Source organism: Microchirus variegatus, assembly GCF_963457635.1.
Source record: "Microchirus variegatus genome assembly, chromosome: 1".
NCBI classification, from domain to species: domain Eukaryota; kingdom Metazoa; phylum Chordata; class Actinopteri; order Pleuronectiformes; family Soleidae; genus Microchirus; species Microchirus variegatus.
The window spans coordinates 2,018,841-2,032,491 of record NC_139802.1 but is presented as its reverse complement, the minus strand read 5'-3'; the positions used below and the strand labels follow the sequence as shown (position 1 = coordinate 2,032,491).

Sequence of the window (13,651 nt, the reverse complement as noted above, 5' to 3'; positions counted from 1 at the left end):
TGTCTGATTAACTAACATTAGTAGAAGGGTGCTGGGTACATGGTTCTCCTCACTGTGAGTAGTTACAGACAGACTTACAGGAAGCACAATTTTTTTTTTTACATACACATAGACACACTGTAAAGAAAGGCAGGCCAACAGTTTCCTCTGCTGTCGTTTTGTATTAATTACCTCGAGGTTTGTTTGATCCACCTTCCCTGATACCACGCAAAAAAAAAAAAAAAAAAAAAAAAAAGCAGCTATGGGGCACAGGGAGGGACACAAAACTTTTGAACACAATTAACCAAAGTCACATGTCTCGGTATGTTATAATCCACCATATTGTCACACATTGTCTGTAATTCCCACTTAGAACAATGGCAACAAAACAATAAAGACAACGAAAAACAACAGGAAATAATTCTCCACGAGTCTTTTAGTTGCTGTTTTAAATCACATACAGATACAGTATGTCCTCCAACAAGGCTTCATTTACTACAGGGGTAGTTGGCTTCCAGGGACGTCTCTGTGGAAGAAAACCACTGACCTCGAATCTAAATGTGAAGCGAAAGGGGAGTAAGGAGAGACAAGGGAAGCCGGATAGAACCATTGACCGTCGGTCATGTGCATTCTAGCTCATTTTTCTCCAAACTGAAGTGTTCTTCAGAGTCGATTACAGAAGCATTCACAGACAACGACCTCAGTCAGTACTTGGTGCCAGTTCTGTATCTGTACGCCTCAAGCTCAAGGGTTTCACTTTTTTTTTTCCCCTTGTTTATTCTCCTTTTAAAGGTTCCCTTATTCACTGTTGGATGACCTTGCCAAATTCAGCCTCCCCTCTCCTTCTTCTCTTCCTCTTTTGTTCTGCAATGAATGTCACACCTGAGGGAACAAGCCGTTCTCTCAACAGCACTAATGTCCCTCAGTCACATCATTGGCTACCTGCAGCCCTCTAACCCCACCCACTGCACCACAGCCTCTGGTCTCAGTCCTGTTCCACCAGTAGGTTTGTGGTGTTGCTGCTCTGTGGAGGAGGAAGAGGGCGGGGGTTATGAGGTGGGGAGCTGTGATGTGGCCGCCGGGGGCTGGGCACCCCTCCGCCCTCACTGTCTGTGTTGGATGAGGATGGAGGTGGAGGAGGGGGGAGCCGAGGCAGAGGCGCTGAAGAAGGTGGTATTCGTGTCGAGGTGGATCCTATACTAGTGCCCGATCTCAGACTCTGGATCCTCCTGCACTCCTGGCAGATCCTCACATGGGTGCAGCTGCGAGCGGGCAGCATGACTGGAGTGGGCGCTGGTGGTGGAGGAGGGGTGGTGTTGGCTCCCAGAGGATCGTCTAGGATTCGCTGTGGTCCGGGGCCCAAATCGGGAGGCCCCGTCCCTCCTGCTCCACCTGTCAGGGGGCCAGCGCCGCTGTAGAGCTTGCCGTTGCTAAGACGCATCTCGCGAACCAGGCGCAGGGGCCGAGGAGCCCCCAGAGCTATGCGGGCGGGGTGGCGCAGGGCTGCTGAGCTGCTGAGGGGCCGACGGCGGCGCATCCGAGAGCTCTTCTTACAAGAGACGGCGTTTCGGAACTCTGTGATCATTTCCTGACAGACAGACACCTAGAGGAGAAAGGGAAGGAGGGAGGAAAGAAGGAAAGACAAAGGGGAAGGGAGGGAGGCAAAGGAGGGAACGCCACAGACACAAAGTAGGCGGGCAGCAGAACAAGACGTTGGTAAGGCAGTACGTAAATGGGAGAGTGGAGGAGGATAAATAAAAAAAAGAACGATAAACAAAAAAGAAAAAGAGGCAGGAACAAGGCAGAAAAAAACAGAAAAAATAAGGCATGATAAAACAAAGGGAAAAGGGAGAAGCAAAGGCACAAAGATCAACAAATGGAGGAATTTTTGAAAACAAAAAAAGAGGAGGTGATGGGGAAGGATGTGGAGATGGGTAGAGATGGGAGAATATCCAAGGAGCAGAGAGAGTTATTACAATCCAAACACACAAAACACCAAAATGTTGTTTAGTTTATGGGCACTTCATTATGACACTATGCTCTATGAACGCTCAGCCGGGACCTTGTGCAGTCACACAGCGGCACACTCACGTGTAAAAGCACACTAACACACACACCCAGAATTCTTCATCATCATTCCAACAACAACAACATGGCTTCTGTTATTTTCACACACGATGGAACAAAACACATCAACATGTCAACAACAACAGGACGACAAAAAAACACTGTCACTGAAATCATAAGAAAAAGGTCACGTGCTCACATAAACAGAAACAGTATTCGTTATTGGAGAACAGACACTGATGACCCGAATTACAGGTGTGTGTGTGTTTGAGAAAGAGAGAGAGAGAGTGAAAGAGAGCAAGGGGAGGGAGACACACAGTGAGATGGGAAGACGAAATCCAAGAATGGAAACGAAGAATACCAGCGTACATGTGAGGCATGTAAAAGAAGATACATCATGACATTTAATGCCAGGGAAAAGATCACACTACATCTTTATGCAAGCAAATATTGCCATTTCTCAATATTGCTTATTGGTACCAACAAGTTTAGCTCACAGACGTGTTACTGCCATACTGTTAAACACCAAACACTAAAAAAAGGCACGATGACTTCAAAACAGGCCAGACATGCAGCGTGCAATCACATTTCTGTTAGCTTTAGCTTTTTTTTTTGGACACTACAGCATTTCAGCGCCACACACTTCAACATTCCACTCGTCTCACATGCACATAACACTCAAATCAAATAACACACAAACAGTGGAGGAAAAAGGCAGAAAAATATACACAATCTACCCACGCTCACATACATACATAGACACACAAACCCACATAATCAAAAGGGTTGGCGGGATGCCATGGGAACCTACTGGGGTGTGTCTGTGGTGTCGGCGAGGGCAGGTATGGGGGCATACCTCATCGGTCTCCGTTGAGCGACGCGTTGACCACACAAACTCCATAATGGCGACAAACACGGCAATAATGAGGCCACAGATCAGCACCACAAAGATGCCCCCAATGTTCTCCATACCCAGACCTAAAGGTGAGCCACAGGACAAAGTTGCATCAATACTTCTATTCTAACGTCAACGTCAATTCGTTGGTCATGGGGAGCATTTAACATCCTGTGAAAACTGGCACGGGAGAAACTGTTAAAAAAAAAGAAAAGAAGGGGGCTCAGCATTTTAGCAAAATGTCAAATTCTTGCCAAGAGTGGGATGAGAAGATCAATATTTACGAAGTTACAGGCAGCAGCTGGAAACACTTTCTGTCCAAATGTACAAGCGGCGTTCCAAATGTAACACAATTAGCTTCCCATTTTGGTTTGTGTGCAAATTAAAATGAAATGGATATAACATGCTGCTGATAGCCATGTCCCATCTCATCAAACTCTCGGGCGAGAAGAGCAAATAATGTGTATTTTTCCAAAAATAGCTGGAGTTGTCTTCACGTTGACCCACGATGAAGTGGCTGAGTGAGTAGCAGAATCACTGCGTGGTGTGTGTGAGAGATTGTACAGATAAAGCTCAACGATGCTGAAAAAACAGCACTCACAGAGTGTATATTAAGAAATAAACACAGTCTTCTGGTTGCAAAACAGGCTCCTGTTGTGAAGCGTCAAGATTCACAGTTTGAGTGGCACCACGTCAGGTTTTGAAACTGGAAAGTCACTGACGTCGAGCGCAAGCAGGCTAATATTGGACGATACCAGCTGACAGTCACACTAGAGTCCACTTATATGTTCTAAGCTTTATTGCCTATTTATTTTTTTAAATGGGATAATTCATAAAACTGACATCGTGTGGTATCGAGGAAGAAATTAAGTTAGTGATTGAAAGCGTTAAGTCATCAGGTAAAATGATCACTGACGTTATAAATCCCCATAAACTTCCATTCAAACATTTGTTTTCCAACGAGCAGAGTTGCTGCTCCTGTCCTACTTCCTGTGCGTCAGACAAGTTCCATTTGTATATACAGTCTACAGCAGCACTTTGTTCAAAGTGATTGAAACCATATTTAAAAGAGATTTTCATCTGACAGCAGAGTCATAAATTCTGAGGCATTTTCACCGTCTTCGCCTTCCTTCCTTCCTTCCACACAGGCACACACACACACACACACACACACACACACTTGTGATGCTCACTCACATGCACGCTTAAACAGACACGCTCGCTCTAATATAAGTCCCATTACACAACACCTGAGACAAACAGGAGACGTTTGGGAAAGTAGATCGTGCTAAGCATCCTTCACAAGGACATTAAGTTAGGCATTATCCATTAGTGGGGCTGTAGCAGAGACTGAGGAGACTATTACTTGGGACATTAGAGAGAAGAAGAGAGTGGAGACAAACAGCTGCGGACAACTGACCCTTGGCACGGTGGTCCTCCTCTTTGGGACACTGGCCTCCTTCCCACCACCTCCTCTTCAGTATCTCCAGCCTGTTATTCTCCTGCAGCTGGAGGATGGCCAGCGTGATCTCATCTCTGAATGGAGACCCTGGCAAATGACAGGAAAAGCAAGGATAAGAGCGAGTGGTGGAGAATGGAAAAAGGTGCCCAGACAAGAAGAGAGTAAGTATTTAAAAAAAAAAAAAAAAAAAAGACATGAAATGAGAGCAAATGTAAAAAAAAAAAAAGGCGAGGGGAAAGAACCCTAGAGTATAAATTGCTGTTTCGGCCTAGAGATGTCGACGAATGATGTTACGGTGAGAATAAAGAGAGGATTAGAGAGAGATAAAGAGTGAGAATACATCCTGCTAAAGCCCAGTGCAACAGCTGCTGCTGCTCACTCAGAATAACAAGCATGTTATGAACTTGATACAGCAGAACAGACTGAGGAGATTTAAAAGGTCAATTCACCATAAACTGTAAATACATTTTCCTTAGTTATGCCACAGCAAACATGTCCTTAAGGGACCTGAAAATACTGACAGTGTTGTGCAAGTGGAATAACAGCGATGCACTTTCTCCAAACACACACACCGCTGAAGGGGTCTTTCATGGGAAAGCCTCACACCCCAAATCAAGACGGTTAAAGAAGCATGGGGGACAAAATCCAATAAAAAAAAAAGTGTTCTAGCCGTTCATGATGAATAAACTATAAATCACTTCCCACCACGATAAACCACCTCAATCATTTCCCCCCTCATCAAAATACAGAGCCTGAACTCAACATTTGAATCTAATGCCCTCCAAGTGAATTTCATCACAGCTGCTGTGCAGCGACTGGAGCCAGGGGGGAAAACAGCTAGTCTGGCTCTGTGTCTACTTCATGTGCCTATTAAGCTTAATGGATCTCATGCAGGTGTTTCCTCTCTCAGTTAACGAGTTATTATCCTTTGTCTCGATGAGGTTTAAAGTTTCAGAAGCAAAATAATCATCATCATTCATGGTGAAACTCCCTGCATCCGTGTTAAATCACGCTCGCGCCACAATTTAGGCATGTATTGTTTACTACCGCACTGGACTTAATACCCACTCTGCTCCTCAGAGAGGTCACTGGGGCTATAGCTGACCTACGCCTTCACTGCACACTGTAAATAGCTCCTGGAACAATGATTGTGTCCTTGACTATTTTAAGCTAGCGTGAGTCCATTCTTGGTGAAGAAACTCAGCCTTGAGCTTAAAGTTCACATGTTTACACGTTCAAATGGAATAAAGCAGCTATTTATTATGTACAGATATGTCGAAAAACAAGTAAGAAAAAGGAGGTGTTGATTGATTGTGGTTTTTCCAGCACATTATGTCCTCTCCAGCATAAAATACAGAGAAAAAAGCCATGTTCTTTGGACTAACACAGAGGCTTCAATAAACGAGAAACATAAAAGCAGCTCAATGCATAAATAACCTGATTGGTAAACAGCGTTTTTTTTTACGTTGGCTTTCACGAGTTCCAGCTACAGCGGGAATGACTGTGACGGTATTTAGATCTCGCGTCGCCCCGGGGGAGATTTCTGCACACGCGGATTTGTTTTATGTCATGACAGACGGAGGCGGCAACAACAACAACATTGCAAGACAGACTGCAAACAGGTTGGACTATGACATAAACCGCTAAGGTGCACCCATGAAAAGTTTATACAGCTCAAACAAAAAAAAAAAAAAATCAGCCAAGCAGCAATTTGACAGGATAAACGCTTACTGTCCCTGCAGCTGTATACACACTAACACTCCCTCAGATAGTATTGCTTGACAGAGACTGAATAATAACATTAACAACAAGAAGTTATGCACTGCAGCTTAAACGTGCTGTTGACAATGTTATGAATTTTTTCTTAACACTTTGTGTCGGCTAATGTTGTTGTTCTACTGTGCACCGAGCAAGTTTCATCAGTTGTGTGTCCCCCCTTGTCTTTCGGGTCACTTTCATTCGGCTTTGCGACGCCTTGCCAAGAGCACAATAGCAAGGGTAATTTGTGGCATTGGTTTGGTCCAAGACACTGGAGCTGTGCTGTGAATATTGTCGCCGATAGAGAAATTCGCACCCAACTCAAGTTGGATTACATCATCTATCGTCGTCTATAGGCTCACATTTTTAATCCTCGTGGACGTGATGACCATAAGAGGCACGGAATAAATAATAATAATGTTTTGCGTGATCCCTGCCTCTGTGTTCAAATGATTCCTTTTTTAACATTTAAAAAAAAAAAAGATGTGGGTATTATGTGTCCTCTGTCTCTTCAATTACATGCAGTACGACTCCCTGTCTGTTGCACTGTCAGTGTCTACTGCTACACCAACAAAAGCCCAAGGACATTTGAAGGCGAGCTGAAGCTCAGGACAGAATGTTTCTGAGAGTTCATGATTTAATTAATTCAGCTTGTGTTGTTCAAAGGGTCAGGAACTCCTCAGGAGAAGCAATGAGAGAAAAAGAAAAATCTTAATTGTGCTCAACAATTACATACTTTCTTATCCGAAATGTACTTTCCACCTTGTGTTTATTTCTCCAGCCTTCACATGAAACAATGTAATAAAAACACCAAAACACTCTTTGATTAAACACAGTTCACTTGGGTGACTTTGACTTTTAGATCTCACATACAAAAAAACCTGGGAGCTGCTGCAAGATAATGTTCCTGATCTCTGTTTCAAGCTCAACTGCATCACAACTACTTTTTCCTGCCGATGTTTCCTCTACTACTGGGTGTGCAGCTAAGACAACCATACATTATTTAATATGTTCCTGCTTTGAAATTACAACTTCCTACTGTGACTTTCTTTTGACATCATCCAAGAGGCTACAATAAAATACTGCAGCAGTGTTTGGAACTAAAAAAAAAAGCACACACCAGTGTAGTGCTACTTCATAGTAGATTCATAGTGGTAAAAGCTGTTTGTTGATTTAAAACTGTTACTAGCATGTCGAAGGTCTAATCAATGACATGACAGCTATATTTGTGACCTTCTGTGACCTTTAAACGCTTGATGAGGCTAATCCCAGAGTTGGACCTTCAGGCAAAAAGAAAGAAGGTGATTGAGTGTTTGACAAATGGCTTTTTATCATTTGGAATGTCCAGCTTGTAAAACTTGACCCTGACTAAATCGATATCATCTTTATCAAAACCTTTTTATAGACCTTCTGGAAGATCATATTTCAGGTTTGTTTTCTAAACTCTTTTCCATTTTGTTTCAGTGCTTTAATATTTTTGTATAACGGCATTATCACACTGTATACACACTGTAAATAATGAACATTTCTTTATATAAAATATGTTCAAATACTCTGTATTTTTCTTTAATTACAAAATGATCGCTTTTTAAAATGAAGGATTTCAATGAGTACATACCATTAATTTATTGGTATAATTCTAATTAATTGTTAATGAACAAATGACTCTAATTATGACTCATAATAAATCTTATTGTGATGATTATTTCTCGACAGTTTTATATGAACTCATTTTCTGGTCATGTCATTTCAGCGTGGTCATTGTACCAAGGACAGCGGCAGTTCCCTTTTACCTGCCTTAATAAACCATTTTTATAATGTTAACAAACTGGTCAAAACGCTGCTGCTCGGCTCCTGACATGAGACAACAGATGGTGACATATCAAAACCGTTTTATGGTCATTTTAGAATGAATTCAACATAGTAATGTTCCACAGTAAAACGTGGACTTTCTGCATCCCCACACCACAAGCTGAGCTCTCAGGTTCTCTACCCAGGACTTCCTGTGCCTTGGACACGCTTTGAGTCTCGTGGGGATCGTGTTTTCCAGTTGGTAACCCTCTACACTTCGAGGAAGTTGGACTCCGTAGACTCTTAAAAAAAGCAACTACACACAGAAGTACACTAATTCACTTCGAAAACTTAACGTGGACGCTTATGTAGACTCCTGTTTGCAGTCGTCTTCCTTCACCGAACGCAATGTTGCTGTTGTTTCCATCCGTGTTGACATAAAATAAAATCACTTCCTGTGTGCAGCATGTTGCTGGGGATATAACGACAGAGAGAGTCGTGTGGAGCTGATCAGGCTTAATCAGCATTGTGTGAATCCATTTGACTGTTTTTTGGTTTTTAAGTTACGCACTGCAGTTTTAAGCACCGTGTAGTTTTTGTTATACAATGTCTGCTGCCTTATGTGTTTGTGTTTTGCTTTTATCTACCAACTACAAGAACGTTTTTGTATGTTTCACTTTTTTAGGGGAGGGGGTGTTAATGTAAATGAGTTTTATTACCCAGTGGCATGCCGATGCCATAGCCCTTAGTGTCCAGCAGGCCTCCTATCTGCGTGAGATTACAGTTGAGGCCGCGGTGGTACTCATTCATGGTGCTCTCCATCAGGAAGGCGTACTTGGAATTGAGCACACGGGCAATACCCTCCTCCGTGCTTTTCACGAATACGCTAGGCTGCTTAGAGTTCATGTAGTTCCACATCCGCTGGTAGGTCTGGTAACGAGAGTTCTGCAGAGGAATGACAAGATAATATATATTTAATACACAGTATAGATTTGTTTGCACGAGTTTAGCAACGTAGCCTGTCACCAGTTTTTAGAGCAGAAATCAAAATGTGGTTGGCAAATTGGAAATAAAAAACAGGAGAGAGAGATGCTTTCGAGATAAAAGGGAACATAGAAATATATGTCGATAAGAACATCTAGCATGAATAACAAGGGGAGTAAAATGTCAATGGAAAAACAGAAGGAAAAGGGAGAGAGAGGAAGAGAGGGCAGAGAAGCGAAAATGAATCAAGGCAACAGATTATTCGCTCATGGCAAAGCTGATGGAACATCTTTCATACAGATGGAGGTAAATCACCACACGGGAGGTGGTTCAGCACTCAACGAAACCTGGCACGCTCCAAAACAGGATTGAGTGTTTTAGGTGTACGATTACAATGTTTTACGGTGTGTGTGTGTGTGTGTGTGTGTGTGTGTGTGTGTGAGAAAGTGAGGTAATACACTGTAGTCCTAGAGCATTGGCTTACGTAGTCAAACAGACTATGGACAAACATCAAGAGAATGGAAAAAACACACACGCACAAACAAACTGGCATCTCGCCATTTCCCATACATGTCCACAAATAAACAAGTGCATCTTTTTTTTTTTTTTTTTTTTTAAACATTCACCTACAAAAACTCCCACTTGCAAACACACCTACACACAAAGACAAAGCCCACACAGGCGCTCTATGACAAACACAGATGCCAACACAGATGCCGGAAGCGCTCTCACAGGCAAACACAGGCATTGAGCCACTTAACACAAACAGCCATAAAGAAAACAACAGAGGAGCTTAGAGATAAGTAGCAAATATGGGGACAACTATTCACTCCAGGCTTAACAATAAAGGCTAAATCACACAAACACAAAAACTTTAAGAGAAATGTTTTTCATAAAGTTGATAAGGGGACTCAGGAAACTGCTGCCATCACAAACAGCACAATTTAACATCTATATAACAAACAAAGAATCCCACATACATGGGGACACAAATCAGGTCTTCATTTGCAGTGAATCTTACCATGAAAAAGGTCATAGTGCTGCCTCCATGAATAGTGCCATATTCAATATTGGTCTGGTCAGCCAAGTCATCAGGAGACTCAATGGGAACCTCCATCCTCTGGACAGTGAGAAAGGCCGCCAGGTTGGCCGTGTAGGAGGAGATTATGATCAGGGTAAATGCCCACCTACGAGGAGAACACAGAAAAGAGAGAAAATTGGCATTGCACGCGCCCAAAAAAAACAGACTGTGTTGTGTTTACATTCTTATCAATCATGATTTCTTCTGCTGCACGACAACGCCCACAAACACAGCCAGACTCATCAAGAACTAGCTTCTGTGACAAGAAGAGCAAAGGAGTCGTGGAACAGATGGCGAGGCGCCCCACAGAGCTCTGTCCTCAACATCACCGAGTCAGTGTGGGATTACGCTAAGAGACAGACAACGCCGAGACAAACTAAATCAACAGAAGAAGAAACGTGGCACGTTCCCCGAGACGCTACCTGCCAGGTGCTTTGGAAAACTGTGCACAAGTGCACCACAAAGAAAGGGATGCAGGTTTGGCAAAGGCAAATGCTGGACACTTAAAATAACGATTTGAATTAGTTTTTGCTGCAATTATTACGAGGGTAATTAATAACTAAAGCCTATTTATAGCATTATTAAGTTTTTAATGCCTGAAACTCATCATGGCCAGAAACATAATGTACTGTATAAAAGATATACTTGCGATCATTATATTTGAATGTTTGCTTTTAGCTAATGAAAAATGAAACAGACAATTTTATCACACTATGGCAAAAAATAACGCAGGGATATATCTATGAATCAGCTCTGCTCACTGATTTGCCAAATCACCCACAATGGGTCAGATATACCGAGAAATTCTGAGAAATTATCACATTCGTGTCAGGTCATCACCATAAATGATATACTCTACAATTACAAAAAAGGCAGATGAGTCGTCTCTCGTGACATTTGCTGTATGTCAAAACACTTCATTCAAGCAGAACATCTTGAACTCGCTTTACGTAATAATAACCCCGATCCCATAGCTTTCTCAACTCAGTGTAATTTTCTCTTCCTGTCTTCCTCCACTTTTTATCTCCATAGCTCTTAGCAATTATTATTTCTTTCTCAGCACCGGTCTCTTTTCCACTCACTCTGTTGCCACAGGAGAATCATCAGGCTAATATTTCTGAGAGGTTTGCATTTTCTGCAAAAGCTGGTACTTAGAGACCAAAACTTATGCCAGCTGTATGCCAAAAACAACACAAAGTAAGTGCCATTATCTTACACAGTAAATGCAGAGGAAAACACACACACATCCTTAAGGGAAAATGCAGTTTTTTTTTTGATTGAGTAAAACAGCTCTCCTGCTTTAGAGAGAGATCCATCCTCAGAAAATGTGTATTCAAATTTCCATATCACAAAGGGAGTTGCACGCTGGAAGAGGCTTCGCTTCCACCTTTGGTCTGTACTGAACACCACCTGGAACTCAGATTTAAGGTGGGCACTAGCAAAAATTCTAGACAAAAAATAAATAAATAAATAAAAAACCTTCAAGTATGAAACTCTGAACGTATGCCATTATGCTCAGTGAAGGTGAAACAATTACTGTTTTCATGCACAGTTAAGTTTTTGCGATGGTTACAGTCTAATTGGACGACCGTCCTTGTACCAGAACATAAGCACTAGCAGGGAATCAATTTACCGAACGAAGAGTGTCCAACTCTGGCCTTTTAGCATGTTAGTATTAGGTATTTTCAGGTTGACTTATGTGATTGACGTTGTTGAGCACTAACTGTCTTTATACTGTTTCAAATGAGGAGGTAGGTTTGAAACTGTCCACACACACAATGCTACTTACCACACTCCACTGACACATCTTGTAGACAGGGCCCTGGGCATTATCTCTGATCCCTGCTGCATGAAGCCTCCGACAGGGAACCAAAGGCTGTTTCCCAGGGTGTACTGGTTCTCCAGCATGTCTCTGCGCTCTCGCAGACACGGGTGAGGGTTGTACCACTCATAGGGGCTCAGCCTGGCAGGAAAACAAAGTAGAGTACAGTGGAACCACCCTGAGGTCAAACCACGATGCGGTAATAGACTTCTGTCATATCATTCAAGACACCATCAATCAGTTATTCGATCCCCGTCAAACCGTCTGTAGGAGGTTGTTTAAGGGAAAAAAAAAAAATCAGATATGTGACAGGCAGCTCGTGTTCGACAAGATGAATGGCGATAAGAGTGCAGATGTGAGCTGCAGATTATCAGTACAGTGTGTGTGATGTAATGTATTGACCTTGCAGCCAGGAAGAGCACACAGCTGACAGCCAGGTAGGCGAGAAGCATAAAAAGCCAGACAGCTGGAGAGAAGGGATCAAGGAAGGAGAAGTAACCCGGCTTCCGTCCCTGGTGCAAAAGAAACAGAAGAGGAGACAACAATGATGAAAAAGACACATGCTTCTACTTCAGTAAAAGGTCCAGTTTGCACCACAGGAGGGCAGTGTCCTTCCCCCACACTATGTGAGGAAGTCTGCAGTGCTGCGATACGCTAATGCCACAATCCATAAATGCTCTTTCTCACAATGCCTGCTGCCGAAGCAGACTTGGCTTGGCTTCAAAAGCTCATTAGCAATGTAAAGCTGCCACAGTTACCAAGTTACACAGGACTGACTTATTGAACAATTTAAATTACACCTATAAATTTCACTGTGGACACTATGGATGCAGCATGCGGCATACTACACAAAAACAATCCTGGGTCTCTAAAGATGAAGCTGTTAATATGAGATATTATGCAATAAGCCATTTGAATGTTGTCTAGAAGCGCAGCTGGTCATCTTCTATATGACCCTGGTGTCTTGGCTACAGAGGAAAGGCAAATAGAAACACATTCAGTTCAAGATCTGGAGTGAGTATCACCCGCCTCGTGCCCTGCAAAATCCTTACCAGATGAACTCTGTACAAGATGCTGATCCCCAGAGTCATGAACGGCTTAGAGAAGTCAATAACTTTCTCTCTCTCTGATGTGATGGTGAAGCCTGCCACAGCCAGGTCTGCTTTCTGCAGGATTGACAAAGAAAGATAGGAAAGGCAGATAGAGAGATAATAGTGGAGACAAGAGAACGACAGAGGTAGTGGAGAATAACAATACATGGTCAGGTAACTATGCTAAAATAGACACATATACTGGCTTCACTAATAATAACGGTGCAGCCAGTATATTCTCAAATTCAATATCAATTTGCAGGCCCTGCAAACTCTGTTTATGTTGCAGTCCGATGTTTTTGGTCTGTTCACCAACCATTAGCATTACCAAACCTGAAAAGCCTCACTACGCCTTTCAAAAATGTCTAGACCAGAGAAGGAAAAACAAGAAAAACTGCAGTGAAGATGTGCTAAAATAAATACAGCTGAAAGCATAGAGGAAGTTGAAGACAGATGCCCGGTGTGGATCATTTTGTCCTGGACAAAGAAACAAAACACTCTCTTTCTCCCTCTCATCATACATTTTGTCCCAGGATATCAAACGTATGTGATTTTATGATCTGATGCTGTCGCTTTGTCCATCATCGTGATAATTCTCCTCTTTCACTTTTCAATGTCTTCCTCTTGCTAACGCTTGTGTTTCACGAACTTTGCCGACCACGGTTTCCAATGTTTTGAATCAGTCAAACACTTTCAAACGCTAAAGATCTCTGACGCGCTG

General features: G+C 42.6%; 1 protein-coding gene across 2 annotated transcripts in view; it reads right to left on the bottom strand.

Annotated features, from left to right (window-relative positions):
• Positions 1 to 964: 964 nt before the first annotated feature.
• grik5 (glutamate receptor, ionotropic, kainate 5) overlaps positions 965 to 13,651 on the bottom strand; it is a gene marked incomplete at its 3' end in the record, with an annotated part of 34,109 nt that continues 21,422 nt past the window's right edge. The window contains exons 12-19 of one of the 2 annotated variants that reach the window (XM_083887785.1): positions 12,892 to 13,005; positions 12,242 to 12,351; positions 11,807 to 11,980; positions 9,958 to 10,123; positions 8,672 to 8,897; positions 4,362 to 4,490; positions 2,858 to 3,024; positions 965 to 1,582 (exon numbers count right to left, since the gene is read on the bottom strand). In XM_083887785.1, the coding sequence (XP_083743911.1) occupies positions 965 to 1,582; positions 2,858 to 3,024; positions 4,362 to 4,490; positions 8,672 to 8,897; positions 9,958 to 10,123; positions 11,807 to 11,980; positions 12,242 to 12,351; positions 12,892 to 13,005 (1,704 nt within the window). The remainder of the gene's footprint in view (positions 1,583 to 2,857; positions 3,025 to 4,361; positions 4,491 to 8,671; positions 8,898 to 9,957; positions 10,124 to 11,806; positions 11,981 to 12,241; positions 12,352 to 12,891; positions 13,006 to 13,651) is intronic. The other variant, XM_083887786.1, reaches the window with a different exon arrangement.